This window comes from Protomyctophum parallelum (genome assembly GCF_964188405.1).
Source record: "Protomyctophum parallelum genome assembly, chromosome: 20".
Classification (NCBI taxonomy): domain Eukaryota; kingdom Metazoa; phylum Chordata; class Actinopteri; order Myctophiformes; family Myctophidae; genus Protomyctophum; species Protomyctophum parallelum.
The window spans coordinates 26,721,309-26,747,764 of record NC_139718.1 but is presented as its reverse complement, the minus strand read 5'-3'; the positions used below and the strand labels follow the sequence as shown (position 1 = coordinate 26,747,764).

General features: G+C 39.4%; 1 protein-coding gene and 1 long non-coding RNA gene across 2 annotated transcripts; both read right to left on the bottom strand.

The window, feature by feature from the left end:
- Positions 1–9,199: 9,199 nt before the first annotated feature.
- On the bottom strand, positions 9,200–10,473 carry nkx2.9 (NK2 transcription factor related, locus 9). Its single transcript, XM_083791802.1, has 2 exons — positions 10,226–10,473; positions 9,200–10,075 (listed from the first exon to the last, which is right to left on the bottom strand). Exons 1-2 carry the CDS (start codon positions 10,377–10,379, stop codon positions 9,477–9,479), a joined length of 753 nt encoding a protein of 250 aa, XP_083647928.1. The 5' UTR covers positions 10,380–10,473; the 3' UTR covers positions 9,200–9,476.
- Positions 10,474–13,678: 3,205 nt separating this feature from the next.
- On the bottom strand, positions 13,679–26,350 carry LOC310878301. Its single transcript, XR_014570885.1, has 3 exons — positions 26,296–26,350; positions 18,057–18,117; positions 13,679–15,039 (listed from the first exon to the last, which is right to left on the bottom strand). It is a non-coding gene; the product is annotated as an uncharacterized lncRNA (long non-coding RNA).
- Positions 26,351–26,456: the final 106 nt, after the last annotated feature.

Sequence of the window (26,456 nt, the reverse complement as noted above, 5' to 3'; positions counted from 1 at the left end):
TGTTCTGGGGCTGGAGAGGGAGAAATTAGAAGGCAAGGCAATCTCTCCTCTGTGTTTTTTCTTCGCCCAAAGCCCCTCTGCTGGTTCCTGTTGTCTCAACGTCGATCCCACTGAACACGTATGAGAGCGCCCGAAGTCCGCCTTAATTGGATTGAGTGGGAGCTCGGTGCTGGCTTTCGTTTGTTTTAGCTGGCTGCCAGGTTTAAGGCTACCATCAGAGGCGGGGCATCGGCAACAAAACAAAGCAGCTCTATAGCCTTCTTTCGCCCAGCACTGCCCAGCGTAATTTCACGTTGGCTCCCTACCCCTCCCACTAACAATAAACAGAATTGTACATGATCGATCATACTGTTCAACCTGTCATTACAGTATGTAGCACGTATAGTGATGTGCTTCTACAGATGCATTTGGAGTTACTGACATGTTGCTGGCTGTATGCTCTGATAAGGCAGTATTTTAGGGCTGCGGGAGTGACCACAACAATACACTTTATTAACTGTAGTGATGTTTACGACGAGGGCCTCTTCATGAAAGGAGGCCTATATGGACTTGAGAGTTGGAGAACCACTCCGCCTCTGAACAAGCCTCAGTTGAACTACTGACTTTTAATGGCCATGAGAGGGCCTCCAGTGATTGCAGGATTGTTTGTGTTATGCCTTATCAGACATGCAAAAGTGCACTTGCGGGGAGGGAAATTGACTGATAAGTAAATAAATACACATCCGCGTGTTAAGTGGCTGCGTAAATGATTAACCCCCTTTTTATACCATTGGGTGCAAGCAGCGTGCTACCCAAATTCAGATGCACTGTGCACACTTCTGAGATCGAGTCAAAAGAAAATCTAGCCTGGAGTAGGAGAGCCACTCAGGTGAAGTTAACGGCGTTCAAGCACTCTCCTCCTGTAGCACCAGGTAGCCGTCAGTTGCATCTCGTATAAGGAGCCATAGTTGAACTCAATAATATCTATATTGCAATATGTCTGCATAGCCAGGGTTTGGCGCCATTATTGACTTTTGACATTATTGACTGTTCACATAGCAAAATATAAATATATATAATGTAATAATAATAATAATAATAATACATATTATTATTACATTTATAATAATAATAATTATAATAATAATAATTATTATTATAATAATTATTATTATTATTATAACAACGATGATAATAATAATGAATGTGATCGTTTAAATTAAATATAGGCCTATACAGGCTATACAAAATATTGTATAATTGCGAATAAATCAAACTAGGCTTGGCAAAAGCCGTTCTGAGCTGTGGCCTGCAGTGATGACAATGTTGCAGTGTTGTGTTTAAATATATAAACGACACGTTCCATTGCATTTGCAGTTTGCATTGCACCCATGATGATTTAAAGACAGTTATCTAGCCTGATATCTTTATTTCAAGGAGAGGCACCGTCGTCTGCGTTAAGCTAATTACAGATAGGCCTAACAGGCTAATGATCATTTTACCACTTAAGTCTTCGTCATATTCCGCATATAGCGAAAATAGCTTTATAACCACTTGAACCCCAGCATGCGGCATGCCTATTCTGTGGGGATGGCGGATCCAGCTATTTTTGGCAACGAGATTATAAGCGGGTTATAGCAGTCCAAGACTCTCAAGTAGGCCTACAGTTTATAACTGATCAGGTCCGCTGCACTTATAATAAGTCATAGGGTTCAGGTGGTTTAGTCTATACTGCCCCATGTTAGACCCAGAAATGTTGGTTAGTATAAATCTTTGTTGCTAAAATTTGAGTATAGCAGTAGTAAATGGTATGTGATCATACCATTAACAACCTATACAAGGCTAAATAAAACAAAATGTCATCATTCTTTATAGCATGTGATGTGTCAAACTATAGGGGGTTTTCATGATTCTGAATGCATTCCAAGCGTTTTGTACACAAAACACTCCTTGGGCTAAAAACGGCCATAGCTGTCATCGTGATGAGGTCAGCACATTTGGGCAACTAATGCTTGGAATGGATTCAGAATCATGGAAACCCATGTCACATGCTTTTTTGAATCTTTTGACTTATATTTATATATTGTTAATGGTATGGTCACATTATGCTATATACTCAAATTGCTCAACGTGCAACTTTTAGCAAACAATAAACTGAATTTCATCCAATAGGCTTATAGATAACATTTCAATCATAAATGTTTATACTAATCATGCACCATTTCTGGGTTCATGAATTCCAGTATAAGGAAACACAACACGGCCACACGGGGTCTTGCTGGCTGTCACAATTTGTGTTTTTAGCCTCATTGGAAGGCTGAATTCCTGTATCAGCAGACAGCAGCCACGATAAGGTGGGACAACTCGAGTGTCGCGCTAATATGGTAATTTTGCCTCGACTTCTGCTTGACTCTGCTTAAGTCGAATTTCACAGACAATTGCACGTGTGGATGATGTGCACATAAAATAAAGACCAATAACCAATTTCAACCGCAAATGCAAATTGAAACCAGGGCAACGATGCCACTTGGGGTAGTGCTCGCAACTATAGTGGGGTGTTAGATCCTACATGCAGATCCTTAAATGGGGATTACAATTAGTGCGTCTCTGCGAGTTTAAACCAGCTGGCAGCACCACCAAGCAGCATATTTCATCGACATCGAGCAGTGGAATAAAATATAGGCCTATATTCTAAAAATCCTGGACAGAATAATAAGTAAGTAAAAATACAAAAGTATTAGCCACATTATCACAAATAGGCTACCCTATATAGCCTATACAGAACGTCCCATTACATAAAAATACACATTCCATTATTGGATTATAATTATTGATGCATTCATCTGTATACCTGCAGCTGGTTTATTTCAGAGCCTTATTTGACCCCTAGATCTCTTAATGCAATATCCCTCCAGTCCACTCCTAGCGTTTGTGTCTCATATTTGCCATTGACAATGAAAGGAGGAATTAGGTCATATGTCCGTGTAAATTCATGGCAACAAAAAACATTAAATGCCATTGACAATGAAAGGAAAATGTACGTCATATATATAGACGAGCAAATCGGCTAACCAATCACATATACAGATTTTGTCCCCACACGTCTTATATTTGCCATTAACAATGAAAGGAGAAATTAGGTAAAATGTCCGCCAAATATGACGTAAATTTGTGGCAACAGGCATTCTGATTGGCCAGTATGAGATGATGCATGATGATGTAAGAGCCTCACTTCACACGGGTGTGATTTTTAACTAAAGGAATCAGTGGATTAAAAGTAGCAGAACATCTGCTTGGGGTATATCTGCAAGAGGCACGTATAAGGTAAATATCATATATATGCTAACCATCGTCATTTCTTACGGCAGATTAGACAAGTTTATATTATGTGACTGCATGCATGCGGTGAGTCATAATTGCGGCCAATTAGAATTACAGCCTGTGTCTGCATGCAAAGTAAACCTAGCCTATATGGCTTCCTTAATTGCGGCATTTCAGGAGGCAATCTTAATCATCTGAATCAGTAGGCCTACATTTTTTGTACTTGAACATGGCTATTACGGTCAATTAGCGTTAATTAGTCCAAATGCTTGCACTAATTCATCCGAATAATGACGATATTTTGAAGTGGCGCGTGCAGAGCCTTTGTTCTATGAACGCTCAAGTTGTTTATGAGCTGAATTATCATGGTGATGATGCTTATAACAACTTTCACCTGGCAAAGGAGAGAACCTTATTATACAGAGTAGCTGGTAGAAATTGTATTTAAATTCAATCTCACTGCATTTGTATTCTACATTCTACAAATCATAGCATATATCAATCCATAATATTGGGACACATTCAAAATTAGAGAGCTATGAGAGATATGGTAGGCTATATATGCTAACGCCACAATGTTCTGTCTGTCTGTCTGTCTGTCTGTCTGTCTGTCTGTCTGTCTGTCTGTCTGTCTGTCTCCTTTTGGAATTAATGTCCTAATCTCTCTCTCTCTCTCTCTCTCTCTCTCTCTCTCTCTCTCTCTCTCTCTCTCTCTCTCTCTCTCTCTCTCTCTCTCTCTCTCTCTCTCACCCACACAATGTCTTCTCTTCTGACAAAGATAATAACAGCTTCCATGGTTGAGTGATGGTGACCTTGAGTCAAATGATATATCCTATGAAAGGACATTTACCATTGTGTGCTAAACTGTGTTGATACACATTACTGTTGATTATCTGTACATAATATGGTTACAGATGCGGTAAATTACATATTGGTTTATTCACATTATACAGTTATCCATATGCAGTTATGCACATATACAACTGTGGTAGCCTATATTACCTGTAGTCATATGTATTTACAGTATATCTAATTAACTATACGGTATTCTACGTGCATGTGTATATACATTTGAGTCAGATTTGACTGTTGATGCCTGTATACTGTATGCCCATTTGACTGTGATATATTGTACATTATATTTAGGCTATTTATGTCCAGTCAAAAGTGCAGGCGGGTCAGGTCAGTCTGTTTCTACTGGTGATAGAATTCATTCATGATACCTATACCTCTATTCCCACCTACTGGTGGATCATACACTATGCACACGGTGCAGAGGGCCAGGTTGGATTTTGTCATTTTACATTTGTCTTTTACATTATTATTACCCTATTGATACTATACTTATTCTGTAGTTGTTATCACAGCCTTACCTTACTTTGTTTCATACTGCAGTGCTGTGACAATGAATTTCCCTTGCAATCAATAAAAGTCGATGTACCCTGTTTGACTGCATGCTAACTAAATAAACTAAATTTCACTTACTGTTGTCGTCATTTATATATACATTCATAACATTTACATTGATATTGGTGATCTGTCAATTTGTATTGAACTAGAGAACTTCCATCAAGGGTCGTAAGAATCTGTTTAGTTTTCATTTGTGCTAAAAGTGCATAGACACTATTATGCAGAATGGAAATCTTACTTCAGCTTTCTCCCACACAGAAGCTATAGTTAAATAAGATTGGCAATATGTGGCCACATATATATATATATATATATATATATATATATATATATATATATATATATGAACCTGGCCATACAGTATGGCTGTTAAGGCTCATAGGCCAGTTATCTTTCAGGGCCCCCTAGTGTTATACCCCGAATGAGCAGTCGGTGCAGGGCACCACCACCTATACCTATATTTAAGCCCTGCATGCATGCAGGGAAGCCGTTTTCCCATGACTACTATACGATCAGGAGGGGTAAAATGTCCCATGGCCATATAAGAGAGGTCTATTAGCATTAACCTATTGTATAAATATTAATAAATTGTCAAAGGGCCTCACAGCCCCTGGTAGTCAATGACCCCTGGGCCTAATTCGTTCATGACCCTTTGGCCCAATTAAGTTCTACCAACGTTCAGCATTGTTTTAAGCATATTCTTGAATCTATCGCTTAAATTGTATTCAGAGCAAAAAACATTTGGACACAAAGTGTGGATGCTTTTTATGTGTAGAGCATATATACACCACTCTCATCTCAGACCCTCAACTTCCATGTTTTGTCACAATTAAGAGCTTAGCTTCCTCCAAAATATATAAAGCAGGTACTGATGTCACACCAATTTTATACCCCTAATAATTATATTGCTAAGCTGCTGCTGAGGTCAACTTAAAATGCAAACAATGCAATTAATTGGTAAAGCACGAGTTCAGTCCTATAGGGATCCATCAGAGGCAATAGCATGTACTATTCTGCCATCTAGTGTAGGCATATGAAACACCAACAAAATCTCCCATGCATAAAGAGACCTGCATTTAGGTTAGAGATTCTCCAAAACAGATCTGAAGAAGGTGGCAATCCAATAATCAGCAAAACTGCGAATAAAACTCACCAATCTTTCTTTGTCCTTGTTTAAGGATTTAGTTTAAAAACACAATGAGAAGCATTTTGCATGCCTTAATGGTCGCCATGGGAAATTTGATTAGCTGATTCATGAATGCCATTTTTCTGGGAGGATTTCTAGGGGGAAATAGAGATGACCCACCGTCAGGTGCTATACCTGACGAACCTAATAAATAAGTTAATGCAGTAAGTTGTCCGTCTCTGTTCACTGGAGTGTGCAGTCCCTTCCTTGGAAGGTTTATATATATATATATATAATATATATATATATATATATATATATATATATATATATATATATATATATATATATATATATATATATATTACATTATAGTGTTCCTTTGGTACAACTCCCCCCCCCCCCTCATATTTAACTTTCACTGTTGACCCTATATAGGGGACAGTTTGAGCCCACTCAAACACATAGATGCACAGCTCTATAATGGTTTGAAGATACCTGAAGAAAAATATGTTTGATTCACTATTATGTTTAAACACCTGTTGCTAGTAAGAGGTTCTCAGGAGGTTCTCATTCAGAAAGTATACTGAGTGTATCATTCTTCCAGCCACAAAGATTTAATTGTAAATCACAGATTAATATTTAGGTGTTTTAGCGTTTTACATGACAATAAAATATAAATCAATTATTGAGCACATTTGGCTGAAAGTTTTTCTAATATAGAAAAGTGTATTAAGAGCTGCTGTCTGTAGACAATTTAATCCATTTGTCTTTCAGTTCCTCACTAGCTGAAGCCTAAACTTTGACATACTATACACATACAAGTCAGACAAATATAAATAGCATAGGGTATTTGTAGTTTTGTATCAAGTGCCAAGTGGTTTAATGCCAGGAGATTACTTCATGCAGCTCATCTTTACTAAACTCTTAAGATATTATATTCACCATGAAATGTTTTTCCTTCAGAAACAAAAGAAACAGAAAATTATTACTGTCCCTACATTTCTCTTGATTCAATCAAACACCAATTCAGAGCATGGGTGAAAGTTTCACAATTGGTTTAAGGGGAATAGCTAAGTATCTGTCGTGTTCTCTCTCCAGCCATGCATGCCAAGCATTCTCAAGTTAACTGTGGCATGGCAGCTCTTCATTCACTGGGTTCAGGAGAGGCACCAAAGCCAACTCGTGTTTACACAGGCCTGGTTATATGGTGGGATTCTTATTTCTGATTCATGGAGCATTCGGAAAACAGCCTGGCAATAAACTTGATAGAGAAATGCTTGACACAATAACAAGTTGCAAAGAAAATTTGTCAAACGGCTGTCATTGAGAAACATTTAACATATACATTAGAAAAATGAATCTATTTTTATTATATTCACAATATTGAGAATTTATATAATAAGCCTAAATAGGACTGTGTCAATGACGCAGGTAAGATACGACTTGATACTATAGCATAACAAGTTCTTTACACTTTCACAACACGCTATATCGTGGTGGAATTTTCAACAAGCTGCAGTCCGGCCCTATAACTATCATCACTACAGTCCGTGACCGTGATAATGCTATAGGTCTAATAATGTTCCACCAATTTGGTATTTTGCTACATTTTGTGTTCTAATCGTATAGGCTATATACCGAGTCTTTAAGTCAACGCATAACTTTCCGAAAGGGGCCCAATAGGCCGAATAAAACTATCAGATGGGTAGCCTATATAGCTATACTACCAAAACCCTTTTCAGAGTTCTTCTGACCAACTTTAAAAACCAATGGCAACCTCTAAAAGCCTGTCTTTGTCACCCTTAAAACCCACGATGCTCTAAAACACCATTGTGCTGTTAAACCTCATAAATTTGTCGCGGGGACTGATTAAACATTTCGGGAATTGAAACACTAAAGATTTTGTCTAGGTCCCTTTTGGATGACGGACAATGGTCCATTCACAGGGAGACACGCAGACAAAAAGAGTGTTTAAGGGGAGATGCAGCGAGTTGAGGGGCTCGGGCAGTCCCCTCCATATGTGATACAAGGTGGCCCTAGCGAGCAGCACAAAGGACCAGGTGACAGGGACGATGCGCTGCAGGGTCACAGGACGAGCAAACAACATCACAGGGGTCGTGAAAGCACGAAGCTCCATGTTTTCAACATATCAAGCCCCCCCTGTCTCGCTACACATTTAAATTGCCTATCCAGCCTGTTGCCTATTTAATAGCTTGTCTTGTCCAACTGAAATATTGTAGGTCTATTATTACAAGACTAAAGACAGAAAGAAATGCGCCACCATGCAACAGGCAACAGATATAGCCCCAATTAATTCCAAATAACAAATCTATCTTCTTCTATAGTTTACAATGGGCTCACAATTTTTCCCCCCACATAACAGACGTCAGTTCGGAAAATATCTGAGGATGCAGTTAGGCCATAGGCCTACTGATAGCAGACCCTAAGCCTATCAAGCTAATATTCATATTACGAACTGATGTGGCAACTAACCATTTTCAAAGTCTTTGAAATATAGGCTGAAATTCCTCCTCAAACCTTAATAGATTTCTTGTCAAATCCTCGGAGGCTATAGGCCTATACTCTTTTTCTTTACTGTGACTTTTACGCCTAATTGTGTTAAAGTGAAAAGCAGTGCATGCCCAAACGACAAAAGGCTTTATAGTGTGTATGGCTGTAATGTTTACCATGTATTCTTATGCTGAGCCAAATCAGTCTTTTTACAGTCATGTTTGCTCAGCTTTTGGCTCTTGGTAGTTTTTATCATTATAAAAGCCTCCTGGGCCCATGTCTTGACCTGCTGCATATTTTAACGTCAAGCGTCTAGACTGCCATAGCATGCAAATTAAACACATTTAGTCTATATAGGCCTATGCAGTATGCAAGACATTCTTATATTTTACTCGTTTATCTTTTCCTAATAAAGTTGTCCTTTTCTCTGTTCTCTCCCTGGCCCCCACACATAATGCCTCTTTGAGTATAAGCTACTATAGAAAAGCGCTATATGCCTATATAAATCCCAGATATCATTATCAAGCACACACTGACTAAAATATCTTATACAACTTAAAAGTCAATAAAGAAAAATAGGTCTATACGTTAAACTGATGGAGCAATTAAAAGGAATATGTGAAATTATTTATTCATAATGTTGTTCAGGGAAAAAGCAACAATTAAAACATGTGGCCGTGGTATATTTCAAGTAACAAATAATTTTACATTGTTATGTCTATACATTTAAGCTAATAGCTACTGCTAACTGCTGCTATCATACGGACTAGTGCAGCCTACAACAATTATGGCAAACATTATTTATAAATACACAAGTTGTGCATGTGTGTGTAGACATAAAACGGCCACAACCCAATACAAATACATTATATTACAGAATAAACAATTGACCTATTCACAGGTATAGGCTCACGCTTCAGAAAATATTACGAACAATATTCATATGAAAATAGTCACAAAATACTCAAAATATCAAAATAAAATGTGCAAAATATATCCTAGTAGAAAATCTATTTTTTAAGATGCTCGAAAATTCGCAAGAGTATAACATTCAGAATACATTTGATGCATTTCTAAATGAACTTGCACATATAGCGCAGTATAGAAGAAACCGCAAAACGGAACTTCATTTGAACGCGTTATATTGAGCAGAATCGTTCATAAAGTCTCTCCAGGCGAAGGTGTGTTTGGAGGCGGGCGGCCCGTGGTGAAAGTGCTGGTGGTATCTGGGAGCCAAGGCAAACGGATGCTGCTGAAAAGACTGGTGGTAGGCCAAACTGAAGGGCGTCTGACAGGTAGCCGGCGCGATGCAACCTCCCTTTTCCGTGTCAATTAAGCAGGTCTGATGATATGGCTTCCCGTCCCGGACCAAGATCGGCACCACGACTCTGCGCAGGAACGGAGGCTGCGGTATCTCGTGATGCATCGCTCCCACTTCTGTCCGCCCTCGCTTCATCTTGTAGCGGTGGTTCTGGAACCAGATCTTCACCTGCGTCGGCGTCAGGCCCAGGAGGTGAGCGAGCTGCTCGCGCTCCGGGGCGGACAGGTAGCGCTGCTGTCGGAAGCGCCTCTCCAGCTCGAAGGTCTGGGCCTTGGAGAACAGAACCCGACGCTTCTTCTTCTTGCTGCTGCTGCTGTTGTTCCTCTCGCAATCCGAGTCAGTGGCAGCCAGATCGTCTGGTTTGGTCGAATCTGAGGAGGCCTCGAGACTGCCTTCGTCTGAAGCTGTAAGTAGAAGTACATAATGTTAATAACAAGTCGGGTTGCATGAAATGCCATATAATAGCCAAATTAGATAATGTCGGGTGAGGGCGGATGCCAGCGTTATTAACCTATACGAAATAAATCCCACGCGTTAATCAATATGGCACTTACATAGACAGGGGCTCCGGTCGCACTCAATCCATGAGGAATAGGGGGAGCTGGTGCAGGAGCGGACCGGCGATGGCTGCGAGGCCGTCTCTGTGTCATGCTCAGGCAAATCCAGAATGCTCCTGACGGAAAAACTGAACTTTGTTGGCACAGCCATTGCGTCCGCGCACTGCACTGTCGAATCCGTTTGCGTAAAAGCTGTCCAAATAAGGAAACACCAACTATCCAGTAGAAAGCACCGTGGGAATAAAGGCAATGTGTATCCTCTCCACTTAGCGCAGGCTTCCAAAACAATAGCTAGTGTAACCGTGTGTGCATGAGGCTTACTGTTTATATAAACAGCACTTTGCGTCGTTTATAAGGCTCCTCTTCTCTTCGGGGGACGCTAAGTACCTGAATGGCTGGAGTGCTGTCATCCAATGACGGTAGGTGTGGACGGTCAGAAGAATAAGACAGAGGCTCAACAATGACCGAAGGAAACACTCGTCATCATTACACATTCGTCCCGTATCGTCCAACTGGGAAACAGATAATGGTAATTGTTGGAGGCTTGGAGCTGAATCACGTCTTGGGTGGCAAGTGACAACGGAGCCCATCCCACCACCCCCTCCTCACCAAAATAACATGTCTAATATTTGCATACAAAGTGAGCAATTAGCGTAATGCCCCAAGTTGATTTAACTATACATTTAGCGTGGGCGTGCGTATATTTGCTTGCTCGAATATCTTGATATAAGACTATATGTCACATTTTCGTGCATGTGATGTAGCCTATACTATTTGCCTTCCAACAGTTAGCAATTAGCATTCATTAAAAAAGCACATTTTGAGATAGGCTCTATAGTCTAGACCTAAATAAATAAACAAATGAATAAATACTATAAACAAATCGTACTATAATCGAGCCTATATGAGACGTCTCTGTGATGGTCTCTAAACACTTCACTGTGGCGCACGAGGCATGCAGGTCATTGTCACAGTTCTCACAACCTGCTGGAGGCGGAGGGATGTGCAGCGCGGTGACAGCGCCGGTCCTGTCCGAGAGGAGAGGAGGAGAGGAGAGGAGAGCGGTGCATGGACGTGCCTCCCAGTCGTCCTGGGTGGTCGGACGAGAGGGAACACAAATACATGCCAACCAGAGGAGGGGAACAAAGGGCAAAATGTAGCCCCGCGTCCGAGACCCGTTGGAAGCATTTGTTCCAGTCAAGATTTTGCATTTGTTCAGTCTCGCAATAATGGCTGATTGACGCCCCGGCACAATGTGCTTTAACTTTCTAGGATAAATCCGAGCTTGTTCCGTGTTGTCATGGTTTTGAATGGGACTGAATAGGATCCGGGGTACTATATATACTGCTTTAAGTCTACTGCTAACGCATCTATAGTGCAAACCAATATTACGATAGCTATTATAGGCCTACATTCCTTTTCGTTTTTCCACAGTTCTAGACAAACTATAACGACAACTTCATATAATATAGGATATACGCAAATCAAATGGTGAATAAATTGCTTCTAATTCAGCCGATATTTGTGTAGCCTTTTCTATAGGTTAATCACAGAGGGGATTTTTTGCAGAATGAATGGTGCAAATAATTATATTTAAAAACGGTGAACATCTAGGGCTAAGTATCATTAACCACTTTAAATAATCCCTAACAGCAGCAACAACAAACAGCAGCAACAACAACTAATCTCTCTGGTATGGTTAGTCTTGAATCTCAAGTGATAGCTTTTCTGCATGTGTACACATGGGCTACCAGTGGTTGACAAACAATTTAGGATTACAGTATAGGGCTATAGGCTATGCTGGAGTGGCTGGTTTGCAGAGGGCTCTCTATTTGAGAGCACAACACTGAAAAGCAAATAAAAGTCATGTCCAGAGAGCGGGAATTTTCTGTCCACAATGACACTGCCAGCCCTTAATCTATTTAACACCCGCAGGCTTCAGTGAGAGTGGGTCCTCTGCAGCTCCCAAGAGCTCTTCACAGCCAAATATTTACTCTGTTGTTAAACTCCCCATTTCCATCCTCTTTCTCAACCAAATGGATGTTTTCACACTGGGCTGGGCATTTAGCAGATATAATCTAAACACTAAGCAAGAGCTTGGCTAGCTGCCGGACTTAATGGAAATACGCTAAATATAAATATAACATGAAAGATTGTACACGCCACATGCGGGAACATGCATGTTGACCTGTTCTTAATTATTTCTATATGATTTGCCACAACGTCTTCTCATGAATGTCACTCATCAAAATATCTCCCCTGATTTCTTGTCTGCCATTCATATGCTGTCAGGTTTTCAAACAATGTGTTGGTCACTCACTGTTGCATGATGGAGGCTGCACCTGCCTCTGGAATCCTCCTCTCCCCAGGCCTGCCCCGTAAATTCAATTAGCATTTTGGTGGGGGGCATCTAATGACTTGGCAGTCAGTCACATCCCTCTTTGCTGTAACTGGGGCCTTGTGTGGGTGAAGCTGTGGACCAGCTGTGGGTTCACTTGTTGCTCTGAACAACATTTTAATATGTCACCAAGATTTGGGTTAGTTTAGAAACAAGTGGGTTGCGCACATCCAGTCCCTCGCTGGTGCTGGACAAAAGGTCAGAGAAGAAAGAGAAGTGCGCACACAGCTTCAGCTCCAGTGTTTTATTGTTTTAAAACACCAACATACAATGACACTCAATGAACAAGGAATCCTGACAAATTATACACTGGGGAAATGCCCAGGTTAATAAAAAAACTGAAATGTAAAAATGTTGGGGTAATGCAATTCAGATGACATATTGTATACAGCAGCTGTGTCCAAAGTGCAGCTATACCTGAATTGTATTATGAACGGCCCGCCCAACAGTATGGGACATTTTTACATGAAAGTGTTTTAACCTGGGAATTTCCCAGAGTATAATTTGTCAGTGTTCCTTGTTTTTTTTTTGTTTTTTTTATCTTGATTGCATGGTTACATTTGGTGATGTGACATAAGGCTGGAGATACACTTTTTGTTCACAGCACACACCTGACAAAAGACCATTGATATTAAATATTGATGATGATAGTTAAATAGAATAATTTAAATCTGAAGGTACATTATGTAGTTGGCCCTTAGGTGTTTTAATATTTTCTAATATGGCCCCTTTGAAAAATGTTTGGACACCCCTGGTATACAGTATGTCTCCCCTTTGTTTAAAGCAGATTAAAATGAAAACATTGAAATGTACTGACTTATATTTATTGTTTGCTCAAGAAAAAACAAGACAAACTAACTTTAAGTTAAGTTACACAGTATTCACAATTACAATAAGGAATATATAATTAGAATATAGGTCCCAGGTTCGCCTCCCGGCTGAGGATACAATACACAGAGTCACACAAAAATAGGAAAATTTTAAACTATCTAAAAGCTCATAACATGAAGCAAACCACTGTGAGCTTGTACTGTATAGATATGCAGATATTTAACTGAATGTTAAAATGAAAATGGCTAGGTCTGTCTGTGGGTTTTATAAATATTGAAACAAGAGGGCTTGAGACTAAATAACTACATTGGATCCATTACTGCAATGCACTTTTTTCTGGCCTGCCAAAGAAAACAACTGACAGATTACAACTTGTTCAAAATCCGGCAGCCAGAGCCAAACTAAGATGAGATAACATATTACTCAAGTTTTAGATTCACTACATTGGCTCCCGGTTGTTTTAAGGATTGATTTAAAATGTATTTTAATTGTTTAAAAAGCTCTCAATGGTCTGGCACCTTGCTACCTCATGACTGCCTGCCTAGATATGTTCCAAACCGCACCTCGGGTCTTCTAGTGCTGACCTGCTCGACGTGCCCACAATGGCATAAAAAAAATCACGGTGAAGCAGCATTCTGCTTCTACGGCCAGACGGCTTGCAATAAACTCATTATACCCAAGACAGGCAGCCTCTGTAGACGTCTTTAAAGCACAGCCCAAGACCTATTTCTTCACTCTTGCTTTTACTGTAGTTGTGAGAGTGTACAAATGGAACCAAATGGGCCTGTTAACTCAGAGAGTTACGTTTTGTTCCATTTGTACTTTGTACACTCTCAGAGTTAAATGAACACAGAGGATTGTACTGTGTAATTTTTCGCACACAGAATAAGCACTGGTACAATGAAAAGGTGGCTGGCATGATGAGCAGTAACAAAGGAATGCCACCACTTTTCCAATTCGTTAGAAGGTATGGCAATGTCAGCAAAAGGTGGCATCATGAGTTGCGAAATAGCATTTTCTTGTAATCCTCATTAGTCACCACCCTAACTCACTTACTTCACTTATTCCTGTAGGCTCCTAGGTGGAGCATAGGGCTGCAATCACACCCTGCCATCGGACTCTGTTTTGAGCGGTTTTCTTCAGCTGGGCCCACGATAATCCGGTCGTCTTTGCCTCACTCTCCACTGATCTTCTCCAGGTCTGTTTTGGCCTCCCCACTTTTCTTTTGCCCTGTGGGTTCCAGTCCAGTGCTTGCCTAGTGATGTTGTCAGTAGGTTTTCGGAGGGTATGTCCAATCCACCCCCACTTTCTCTTCTTCACATCCTGGCTGATGGAGTTTTGGTTGGTTTTCTCCAACAGGCTGGCATTTGAGATTTTATCGGGCCACCTGATGTTCAGAATGCGCCTTAGGCATCTGTTGACAAATGTCTGGAGTTTGTTGGTGGTAGTATTTGTCACTCTCCATGTCTCTGATCCATAGAGGAGAACTGACTTGACGTTGGTGTTCTGATCTTATTACGGAGGGACTTGTAGTTCCAGATGGGTCGTAGCGTGGTGAAAACGTGGTCACCACCCTAAAGCCCTGAAGAATTGCAGCAGGGACAAACTAGCATTTAAATACAATATGATAATAGATATTTACATCTTCACTGGAAAGGATTAAACTAAATTATCTGCCGTCTTTACCACTTTACTCTAGTGGTTTATACATTCCTAAACCAAGGTATGTTGAATCTTTGCACTGTACCCTTACAGTACATAGTCAGGAGAAGATTACAATTGAACTGTTATTTCTGCCTATTATATGTCCATCTGAACAGTCAAATCCTAGGTATAAATTTAAAAATATATAGATTGTACATTTATTATTTCGTCAAATTGCACTATTAAACATATTCTACGGTATCTATATATCTCTTTATAATTTTGATTTGATCCTGCCACCATGCTTTATGTTGCTCTGTCAAGCATCAAGAATACCTGCAAATGAAAAGGATTTTCTTCAGTAGGACAAGATGATATACAGTATTGACTGTACACTGGCCATTTAGGGTTTTCTTCCATTTGGACTATAGCCTAAGACTGGACAAAGGAGTATTACGGCATGGATCCATCACCATCATTATAATCTGCAAGACAGCAACAATATAGGCACAACATTCTTGCTTGGAACTACTCACTGAAAACTGAAGCCACCTAAGCTCACTTTAGACCCCTATGTGTTGAACTGTGCTTGTTGAACAACAAAACACTACTGTATACTGCAAAGTAGTCTGTGATGCTCTACTGCCCCCTTGAGGCTACTGATTTTTACTTGGTTGCATGCTGGTTGGTGTTGCACCGAAAATAACAAATCACTGAAATCAGAGATTCTCAGCACTTCAAAACTACTGTATGTTGTGTGTAGACTGGCTATTTTCCAGCCCAATATGATGTAAAAATCAACCCATAGGCTGATTTTGTAGTTTGTTTTCCAATTCAAGTTAAAAAGCTGATTGGCTAACTTTCATGTTCTACCCCAGATTTTAACACAGGTCTCCTGCGCAAAATAAAATGCTGGATTATTTACCACTGAGCTAATAGAACCTGCCTGCTTACTCTTGGGATAAATTCATTATGTCAAAGTCACGTCCAACATAAACACAGGATCTAAATGTCTCAATAGAAGAGCAGGGAGAGGGAGACCATGGGACCAATGGGACTATGATCTGTAGTCGTGGTAGAGGACCATTCTCTAGAAAGACACGCAAATTGGCTTCGTCCCTCTCATTGTGCCAATGGTCCATGCCCAAGTTCATATCGATTGGTTAACCCTAAAGATAAAAATCACACCTGTGTGAAGCGAGGGGCGCTCTTATCACCGTACATCATCCATTCATTGTCAATGGGAATTAAATCTTTGTGTAGGACAAAAATAGCGGATTTGATCATCTACATATATATGACGTATATTCTCCATTCATTGTCAAATGGGAATTTAATGTTTGTGTAAGACAAAAATCTACACTGTAGCTGCTAGCGCCCCTCAAAAATGGATGAGGACAGAATGACAGTCATCAGACAGGTTTCATCTTCTTCTTTTTTTTATAGTAAGTAGGCTAAGGATACTAGTCAATTACATCTATCTTAAATTCAGCCAGCCAGCCAGGAAATGGACCTGGATATATGCATTTTATTTGTAATGTAAACTGGGGTTAAGGGTGACCTTGACTTGGAAAGAAGCTTCGGGGAAAGAAGCTTTTGCATACTGGAAACAGACTGCAAAAAAACTTCTTTCCCCGATCAATCAGATACATGAACTGATTAGAACCAGAGTGACACACACACACACACACACACACACACACACACACACACACACACACACACACACACACACACACACACACACACACACACACACACACACACACAATTATGCTCGAACTGCACCTTTCTAATTCTAAACTAAATGTGTTGTATGGAAGATAGCCTCGAATTGCACCTTTCTAAACGTTGTTTTGCTGTATACACTATACTATACAGTATATGGAACATAAGCTTTACCTAACTTTGCTACTACAGGGAAAACATGCACATCGATACACCACCAAGATACCCATGTACCTGTCTAAATACGTCCTTAATGTCAACGAAGTCCACACCCACAACACCAGAGGGAGCTCAACAAACCATGTGCAACCCAGATTTGGCACAAACAAGGGACTAAATTAATTTAGCTCCTATGCCACCAAAATGTGGAAGCGCACCTATACACAATTCGAAACTGGCCCCCGGTAAAATCTGATTCCCCCACAAACCCTTTTTCCCCTCACTGTATATGTTTTCTTTTCCCTTTTTACCTCCTTTATGATGATTTCCAGTTTTTGGCTATATAGAAGTGTATATTTGTATGTCTCTATATGTTATGATGAATTGAACAAGGTGGACCCTCTTGTAAACAAGTGTAGTGCTTTATTGGGTCGTCCACTCACAGTTAACAGTTTTTGTATTGAGTTGGGCTTGAAATGTACTGTAATTCTGCAAACTGTTAATAAAAACTTTCTTGCACTCTTTAATCTATCCCTTTGTTTGCTGTGATCGTTGTTTGATGTTACGTTATGTTATCTATGCTGCTGCATTGTCTGAAGGACGCCAAACAAAAAACTCTTATGTACCTGTACACAAGATGTAACAATAAAGTACAACCTTGAACCTTGCAAAGATCATGGGATTTGTATCGAAATGACCAGGAGATGGCGCCACAACATTATGGGATATAGTATTAGCAAAGTCTGATCAAGGATTGTCAGCACTGAATCATGGACACAGCACTGTATAGTTCCAAATAAGGGACTGGTTCTTTAAGACAATGACAAAACATTTTGTGGATAATTTGATACAAACAATGATGTATAACTGCTTCACTGTTTACTTATTCACATAGGAACATTTTGTTTCCTAAAAACATTTTAATGGAGTTTTGGAAACTTTGCCTCAGTTGCTTGCTGCCTGTTGGGAGTATTAATGTATAAAATGTTGACGGTATCACCATGATTACACTACCACTGGAAAATGTGTTGTTGGGTTGTCATAAAAATTGACTCAACCTCAGTTTACCTGTTTATCATTCTTCTGAAGCGGCTGCTTGACACAAGGACCAGTCCACCCTCAAACTCACCTGTAAAGAAATCAAACATGATTCAATTGGGAATTGCCAGTTACCCAATTTCTATACATAGTATTGGCTACATACTGTGTACACCCTGCAAATGCAAACAATTTGCCTCAATTTCTGTTGACAGTATAGGCAGGGTATTTTAGCATTCCAAGCATAGTGTTGTCTATTACCCATTGTTGTTTATATTCACACACATTAAAACATTTACAAATACTGTACTTTATTAAGTGTATGTGCATGTGAGATATTGAATCCCATCTATCCCATCCATCTAGGTATTTGAAAATAACAAAATATAGAGTATAATATAAGCCATGCAATAAATGTATACCCAATCAAAAAAGTCAAAAGAAAATAAAGGCTTGAGGCTACACTTTCCCCCATTTGGGTGATTATCAATGTCTCTTTTATTTTAAGGTTACAGGTGAGGGTGGGGTGTCAGGTGTAGAATGGTTATACACCTCTATATTTTATTGAATACTGCCCCCTGTGGGTGTGTTAGAAACGGAGGTGTATGGTGATATAAATTGTCTCTTGGATATAAAGCCACTTTAAGAAAGTAAGACATTATTATTTGGAAATAAAATTGGAAACACTGATTCAAATCTATAATCGTTTGTTTTATAAAATAGAGATAAAGATGGTTTATTTTGAAAATGTAGTTAGCAACAAATCTTTTCTGCATTACGGAGATATGTGGTTATACTGCAGGCCCATGAACATTATATAATGTTATAAGCTGTATAAGGTTAGAAGGCAAGCATTTGGACAAACCTTCCTAATAAGTCATTTTTTCATTCATTATCACTGAAAAAATCTAATGGATTATGTCCCCAATGTCTTTTCCTTGCATAAAAGCCAAAGGCATAACTTAATAATGAAATAAGATACTCTTGAGTTATAATGAATACTGAGGATTTCACTGGTGTCTTCTGTGAGTGCAAAAAAGGTGCGTGCCCAACACTGACCCAAAATTAGTCACATGCAGAAATGTGTGTGTTTGAGCATGCATCATATAATGAATGAAAATGAAAAATATTAATATTGACATTCCTATATTGTGAGTAAATGCTTCCTCAACTTTCCACTACAGCTATTTACATTGTATATGCTTTGCATTTTCATTAAAATATCATGACATCATGCACACTATATAGATTCCTCAGTTTTTCCAGTGTCCTTGGTCAGACAGGACAAAGAAGGTTCCAAATTAGAGTGGAATGTAATATTTAATACTAATGAAGTCCAGGTGCCAGACGAACAGATGTCAAGAGTGATGGATGCTTAAAAGTGTCGTAAATATTGTTTCTTTTGTCCCTCTCACGTGAAACCCGGCCCTGGCCTCTGAAACACGACTACATACGTCGTTAACCTGCGTTCGTCCTCATTAAGGGTGCACTAAAGTTACAGGGCCACTCAACCTTTGAGAAGTGTTAACCTGTAAAGGCCTTTTAATGGCGTCACCACCATTTGAACGATAAAGGTTAGAGTCATCAATGGTTATTATTTCAACAAGGGTTGGTTGAAGCGATGGCATTTTCCAAAGCAACGCAAATACAATAGTTCAATATGTTCTATGTACTGTAATTCGTTCTTATAGGCATGATGATGGGAGCCCAAGCCGTTGTATGAGATATTAGCCTTCCCTAACCTTTGCTGTAATAAGAATTACTGCACCTCCTTAAAGCCCATTAGTGGTTATTTGAACTTCCCACAGGCTAATGCAGCAAACATGCATGGTATACTACAACATTTATTCATCACTGCTTTAACCTGCATGTGTCATTGGAGATCTGTGAGAATCCAAAGGACAAGGGAACATTGGTCCATGTAACAGTCGCGCCACAGCGGCAGGAGACCAAATTATGTTTTTGGGAATCCCAGAAAAGGGGATCACAGAGAGCATTAGAGCCAGTAGCCTACTGTATATTTCTCAAGCTAATTCCATTCGCTTTTTATGCATTGTTGATGTTTAGCCCCACAAATCCTGCATGTATACTATCATGTTACAATGAATTTCAAGCAGATTTGATTATGGTCAAGTCAATAAACATGTGAAATGCAAGCTCAATGGAAACTACTGAAGGAGACATAATATTAAATAAATAAATAATAATAAATACATTTAAGGGGGAAGATATAGCACCTATAGGCTGGTAATCCGACACCTGCGACAGCGTGTCACGGGTTCGAGCCCCAATCCCAACGACCTTTGCTGCGTGTCTTCCACCCCATCTCTCTCCCCGTTTCCTGTCAACCTATATAATATATCAATAAAGGCAAAAAGCCCTCAAAAATACATCTTTCAAAAATCTAATAAAGGGGGAATTTATAATCCATAACCAACATCACTCCATTATAATAAAGGGGGAATTTATAATCCATAACCAACATCACTCCATTATAAAGCCTTGCAAATTATCCTAACTGATCCCAAATGATGAAATATTCAGTCAGTTATGTTGAAATATATGTAATTGTCTACCAAATGTTAGGCTATATACAGATATGGCAACAACTGACAGAAATATGACGCCTTATTAGACCTATATTGAAATGTTAAGTTGCGTAAAATTCATGAGACTGCAGACATTTGAGCCGTGACCTGCTACTTAGCGTCATCAATGTCTTACCATGACAAATCGTGTTTTCTCTGGAGTCTGGACCGATAGCATAATGTCCTCGTAAGAGACACTTCAACATGCATCACGCATATATAACTGTATATGTAATACATGTCTTTAAATGTTCTGATGAATTGAAAACGGAGGACCCTGATGTAAACAAGTCTTAGTGCTTTTTCTGGTTTCTGATTTTGTATTGACATGTAGGCTATATACTATCGTTTGAACTGTACCCATATATACAAACTGAATACAAATTTCAATCAATCAATCAATCAATCAATCGATCGTCCTTATTCTGCTCTGCGGCCATGCACAGCTTGGCCTATATTTTATTTACGATATTTGAATATGCTGTGCCACAGCATATTCAAATATGCAAATTGATGGCGACCATAGATGTTAATTGAGCTATAGTTTTATCTCCAGTATTTATTTAAGGCCTGATCCATTCACTCTATAAGTCACGTGCTGTTTCCCCGCCATCAAGGACATTAATTTTGTTCAGTAGAATATTCGGTTTTTTGACTATGCCTCATTTTCAGGGAGGTATGCCTAATAATACTATATGACAACAAGCAATAACTAATATAAGGCTACCATCACCAAGATCAACGTCGACATGTAACCAACCAATTGAAATTATTTCAACGATAAACGTTGGCCATTAAAACGTATAGCCATATCCCAATATATCACCGTCATCCTCATCGTTTAAAAAAAGATGAGCTTGACCATTTCCAATCAAGGGACAATAATAACGAATATAATGCCGATTCTTAATTTAAATGTGAATTAGGCCTATGACTTCTTCATTCAAGCATCCATATGAGCGCGTCAGCATAATATGCTTTGACAGGTGGAATATTAACAACAATAACCAAAATGCATATTGATATAAAATAATGTACCATATGGTGATCAAATATTTAAAGCACAACATTTCGATCTAGTATAGAATCTTTTTTAAGTTCTAAGTTTGGCGATGCAACGAAATTATATGAACTGGCGTCATTTAGCAATTGGTTGGACTCTGATTAGATTGATTGTTCACGCTAACCCCTAAAGCAATTGTCGATATCTGGATATTTGTGGGAAGGTTGTTAATTTACTGTGTAGCCTAATTTGTAGACTTCCTACACTTTTTTTAAACAGACTTAAACGAATTCCTGAGGCAAGCGAATTCCCCGACTCCGGATTTGTTTTACTTGCTGTAAAGCAGGCCTATGGGCACACAGGCCCACTGCTACAATTAAAGAGATTCTCACGGCTTGGTGCGCTGTAGGCTGTCACTCACATTATAGGCTATATGTTCTTAACTGCAGTAAAACAACCAATTTCACCTGCTGAAAAGGATGAACATTTGGTCACAATAAAACCAGAAACAAGTCTGACACTTATCTATAGACAGAAAGAGAAGATCATGGAGGTAAGAGTATATCGCAGCCTGTATAGGCCTATATCTCAGAATAGCAGATCTGGGCTTTGTGCAATTTGCTGCCATCATTCATCGTCGTCTTTGGGCTGTCCCAAACGAGACTTCGTGGCGTCTTGAATCCAACAGCAAAACAAAGGAAAGGGGAAACCCGTGCAGTCATTTATCATTATATTATTAAAACGTTGCATTAACACACAGATCCCTGCACTCTCGCATCGTCAGTGGAATGGAATTTAAATTAACAAATTAATTCTAAACTTAAGTCGAGAGTCGTAGTCACAGTCAGACTTACTAACATAACATTATGTTGCGTTCACTGTCACATGCACGGACAGATGAAACGATGCAGTCTATACCATTCATTATCAATGGAAGCCAGCGACATGACGTTGCAAAGACGGAATGATGCGCGTCTTTGCATCGTTTCATCTGCCCGTCTGAACGCACCATCGGTTATCATATAATCACGTCACCATCCTCACTATCATCATCGCCATCATTAACCAATTTGGAGCCGCATCTGGCCTTATAGCTAATATAGAGACCCAACGATCTAACGACATTCAACACACCAACTGAGAACAAAGAACTGCAACTTAATTCATCCCAAGTCAGCATAAGGATCTCAGCCATGGCATGCAAACATGCAACACCATGTATGCAGCTCCAAGCAGTGAGGCACGTTTACGTTGTTTTACTGAAAAGGTAAACATCGAGGCTATAAAGCACATGTAGACAAGCATGCAAGCACGATCCTGTTGGGATAGCTTAGATATGTAATGTTTATTAAATAGATTTGTTTTCCTTTGAAAAGAGAGAGAAAGATGAGATAAAACTGGAAACAGAAAGGATAATGCATGCTTATCCTATGCATCACAACATCACGTGAAAAGGCTGAGGCAATGTACAGAGGCCTATATGCCGTTATATTATTGAGTGTCGATTGACTGACATTGAACTTGATTGGTTAATCAACGATAGCTGATTTTATATAAATTGCATTTCCCAATAGTTTAATTATAGATAGATACTGAACGGTCACTAAGTTCATGTTAGTCATTTTAGTTCAGCTTGACATTTATGCGATAGAAGCGACTTCATGCAATAAATGCATGGTGCGCTCCTGGATAAACTTGACATATAGGCTACCAAATCGACACTGGTGGAAGGGGGGTGGGTGCTGGATGCTGCTGTAACAGTTCTGAATTGACTGCTGAGAGAAAAATATCACAGTAATATTTCTTAAACATTTTGAAGTTAGACAAACATATGACGTGGATTAGTAATGTGCACTGGAGCTGTGATGGCATCTCATTTCAAATGTCATGCGCATGCCGTTTCCAAAAATCATACAGATCTTGGCGTCTCATGGGAACACATTTGTGTGTTTACAGAGGGGGGTCTGGCCCCCTTGGCTGCCTGCTCGACAGGACATATATCTTATAAAATCAGTTAAAATATAAATATTGCAGGGGTTTGAACACAATAAAGCAGTGTGCCCAAACCGTTCTGTTCGATTAAATATTTTTAATATCCTGCAATCAATTGATATATAGGCCTATATCTTCTCGGAGTATGATTTTGCTAATTCAATATTATCACACTTAAAGGCGCTTTTATTTCAAAATAGCCTTAAACATCCAAATGGCATTATAAATCTTCATATGTGACTGCAGAAAATATGCGACAGACCTGCTGGCATATAGGCTACTGCAGTATAGGCTACTTTAAAATATTCAAGTTTTTTGTTTATGTCTCTCCCATATATCTTTTTGTAAATAAAATAAAAGAAACCCAACTAAATGTAAGAAACCAAATAAGCCAATTCACTATAACACAATAATCCCGTCTAAGGAAATAACGCGTGGTGAGGACTTAAACCTGCTCACCGCTCCTTGTTACACAATCAATAGATCACAAGTGATGCGTTGCCTTCACGGGCATGTATGAACAATTCAATTCGACATGGACAGTTTTGGCTGAGTGGACTCAGTGTGAGCAGCATAACAACCATACGATCCATCCATAGCTTTTAACTGATGGCCTTTCTGCTGAGGAACTGAACCATTAGACAACACATAATTCAACTGAATTATTCAATCCCATAAATTGTCATTTACCAAAAGGATATGATTCCATTGTAAATATTAAGCATCTAATGTAAATCTATAAGCACACATCATGCATGCACATAATCTGTTGGACATAATGTGTCGCGTGGCATTTCCATGCTTGGTTAAACTCGCGTGCATGCCTGACTTGCTCGATCGATGCCCCATGATCAGCAATAGTTATCCAATATCCTAATTAATTTATACAATTATGAAATTGCCTTTTTTTAAGTATAAAAAATAATGTATAACAATAATAATTTAGACCCAAGTCTGAATTATTATGTTGAGGCATAAAAAGGTTAATTTGCAAAAAATATTCTAAAAGTAATAATTTGTGATTCCAAGCAGTTTTGTACAATGCACAAGGCTTTTAATTGTGCCAATTTACCAAACAGTTTTCCAATTTCTTTATTATGACATGTTTCATTGGCAGAGAAACGTGTATGGACAAAATGTGTAGCCTACATAAGTTATAACCGAGTTGTAATGGCATGTACGTCCTATATTGCTGCCCCGTATTGTCTCAGGTGTGCAATAACAGATCAATGCGCACAAGTTCACTTAGACCTGTTGCCCCTGCAATTGTCGTACTTTCTTATTATCCCGCATAGGTTATTTCGAACCTGGAAGATCGGGACCTCTGATCCCTAGAGTTGACCTTTTGTTATTTCAGCCACCGGAAGCACCTCAATGGAAACAAGTTGAGCACGTTTCCCAATGGTAAACATTATGCTTGACGCATTAGTGGCATGGGAGCGTGGGGCCAGGGGATCGACCCCTCAAACGCCCATATAGCGTCAGGGAACGGCAACAAAGTCTACGAGGCCTATAGCCTACTTGTTCTCCATTGCTCTCTTGCCACTTAAAGCCTATATCGATTATCCAAATATGCCATTAATATTTACAACATACTGCAGTAGGCTATATGGCTGCGAGTGATTTGGTGTTTATGTAGTGTTGAGCCCCTGAAATCTATGGCATGGGCGAAGCTTACTGCTGTTACGTGGCCCCTTTCTTGTAGTGGCAAGGGAAAACAGCGCATGGATGAAATGGAGAGAAAGAAGCAGCTCACATATGGCTATACCTATAGTGAATGTTTATTTCTCTTGTAGACAAAGACACGTGCCTTAATTCTTGGGCACGGAATGTCAATAGAACGACTACATTAATGCAAAGGTATAGGCCAAGAGTCGAACAGTTTAATCAATTAACTAAATATATTCCCCGTGGCAATACTTTCACAATGACCACAATGACCACAAAACATTAGCCATGTTACTGTGCTCTCAACACACACAACAATGTAACTGTTTCATAATTGCATTCGATCATTGTGATTTTAGCGCGACGATGACACGGTGATAATATGCGCGTAATTATTAAAATGAAGAGAGAGAATGCAGGCTGACAGTTGATTCTTTCTCGACAGCTCTTTCAAACCGACATTTTGACATACCGGTAAGCAACAGCACGTGATTTTAGGCCTATATATGTGTAACAAAATTCGAGAATAAATGTTAGCTGTTAGGCCTACACGCACAAATTAATATAAACTGAAAGTCTATATAATGTATTTTCTGGGTATAGAAACTTTGCGCGTAATATACAACTTCGTCCTATATGTCTAATCTAATTTATATACACATTTTCCAGTCATTCCCAGCTTCATATAGTCCAGACGGGTTCATGATATTTACCGTTTGATGGCTTTGTTTAGAACAAGAAATAGCATCATGGGAATGACTGGATATGTAATAAAGTCTGTCATTCGCTCGTTGATGATTAACGGATACCCAATCCACCTGGGGAATACTTGGTCATGTCTTGAAATACAATGGCCCTCAAACGCATGGACATAATTTGTAAACCTTCTAAAAGTATGTTGTACTCAAAACTAACCATTTACCCTTTTGCCCGCTCTTCTCTGCAAAGGCTCGACTGTGTTATAATGAGGATCTGATTCATATTCAGAATCACAGTCTGGATATTGTATGAAACTTACCATATCTGTGTGAATAACAGATGCAATGCATCGTGGTATCCCCGCTCAGGTTCTGATGGAAGAGGGGGGAAGCCCGTGCACGGCACATGTCATGTCAAAGTTTTGCGCCAATAGAATAGCAGCTATGCGCGATCTAGACATCCTATTGGCGGACTGACGCT

What these genes read in the sequence shown, in the direction of transcription:
- nkx2.9 (XM_083791802.1), bottom strand. Translation starts at nt 10,379, where the DNA reads ATGGCTGTGCCAACAAAGTTCAGTTTTTCCGTCAGGAGCATTCTGGAT. An exon ending in CGACCGGAGCCCCTGTCTAT is followed by an intron (nt 10,076 to 10,225) that starts GTAAGTGCCATA and finishes TTCTACTTACAG; the next exon opens with CTTCAGACGAAGGCAGTCTC.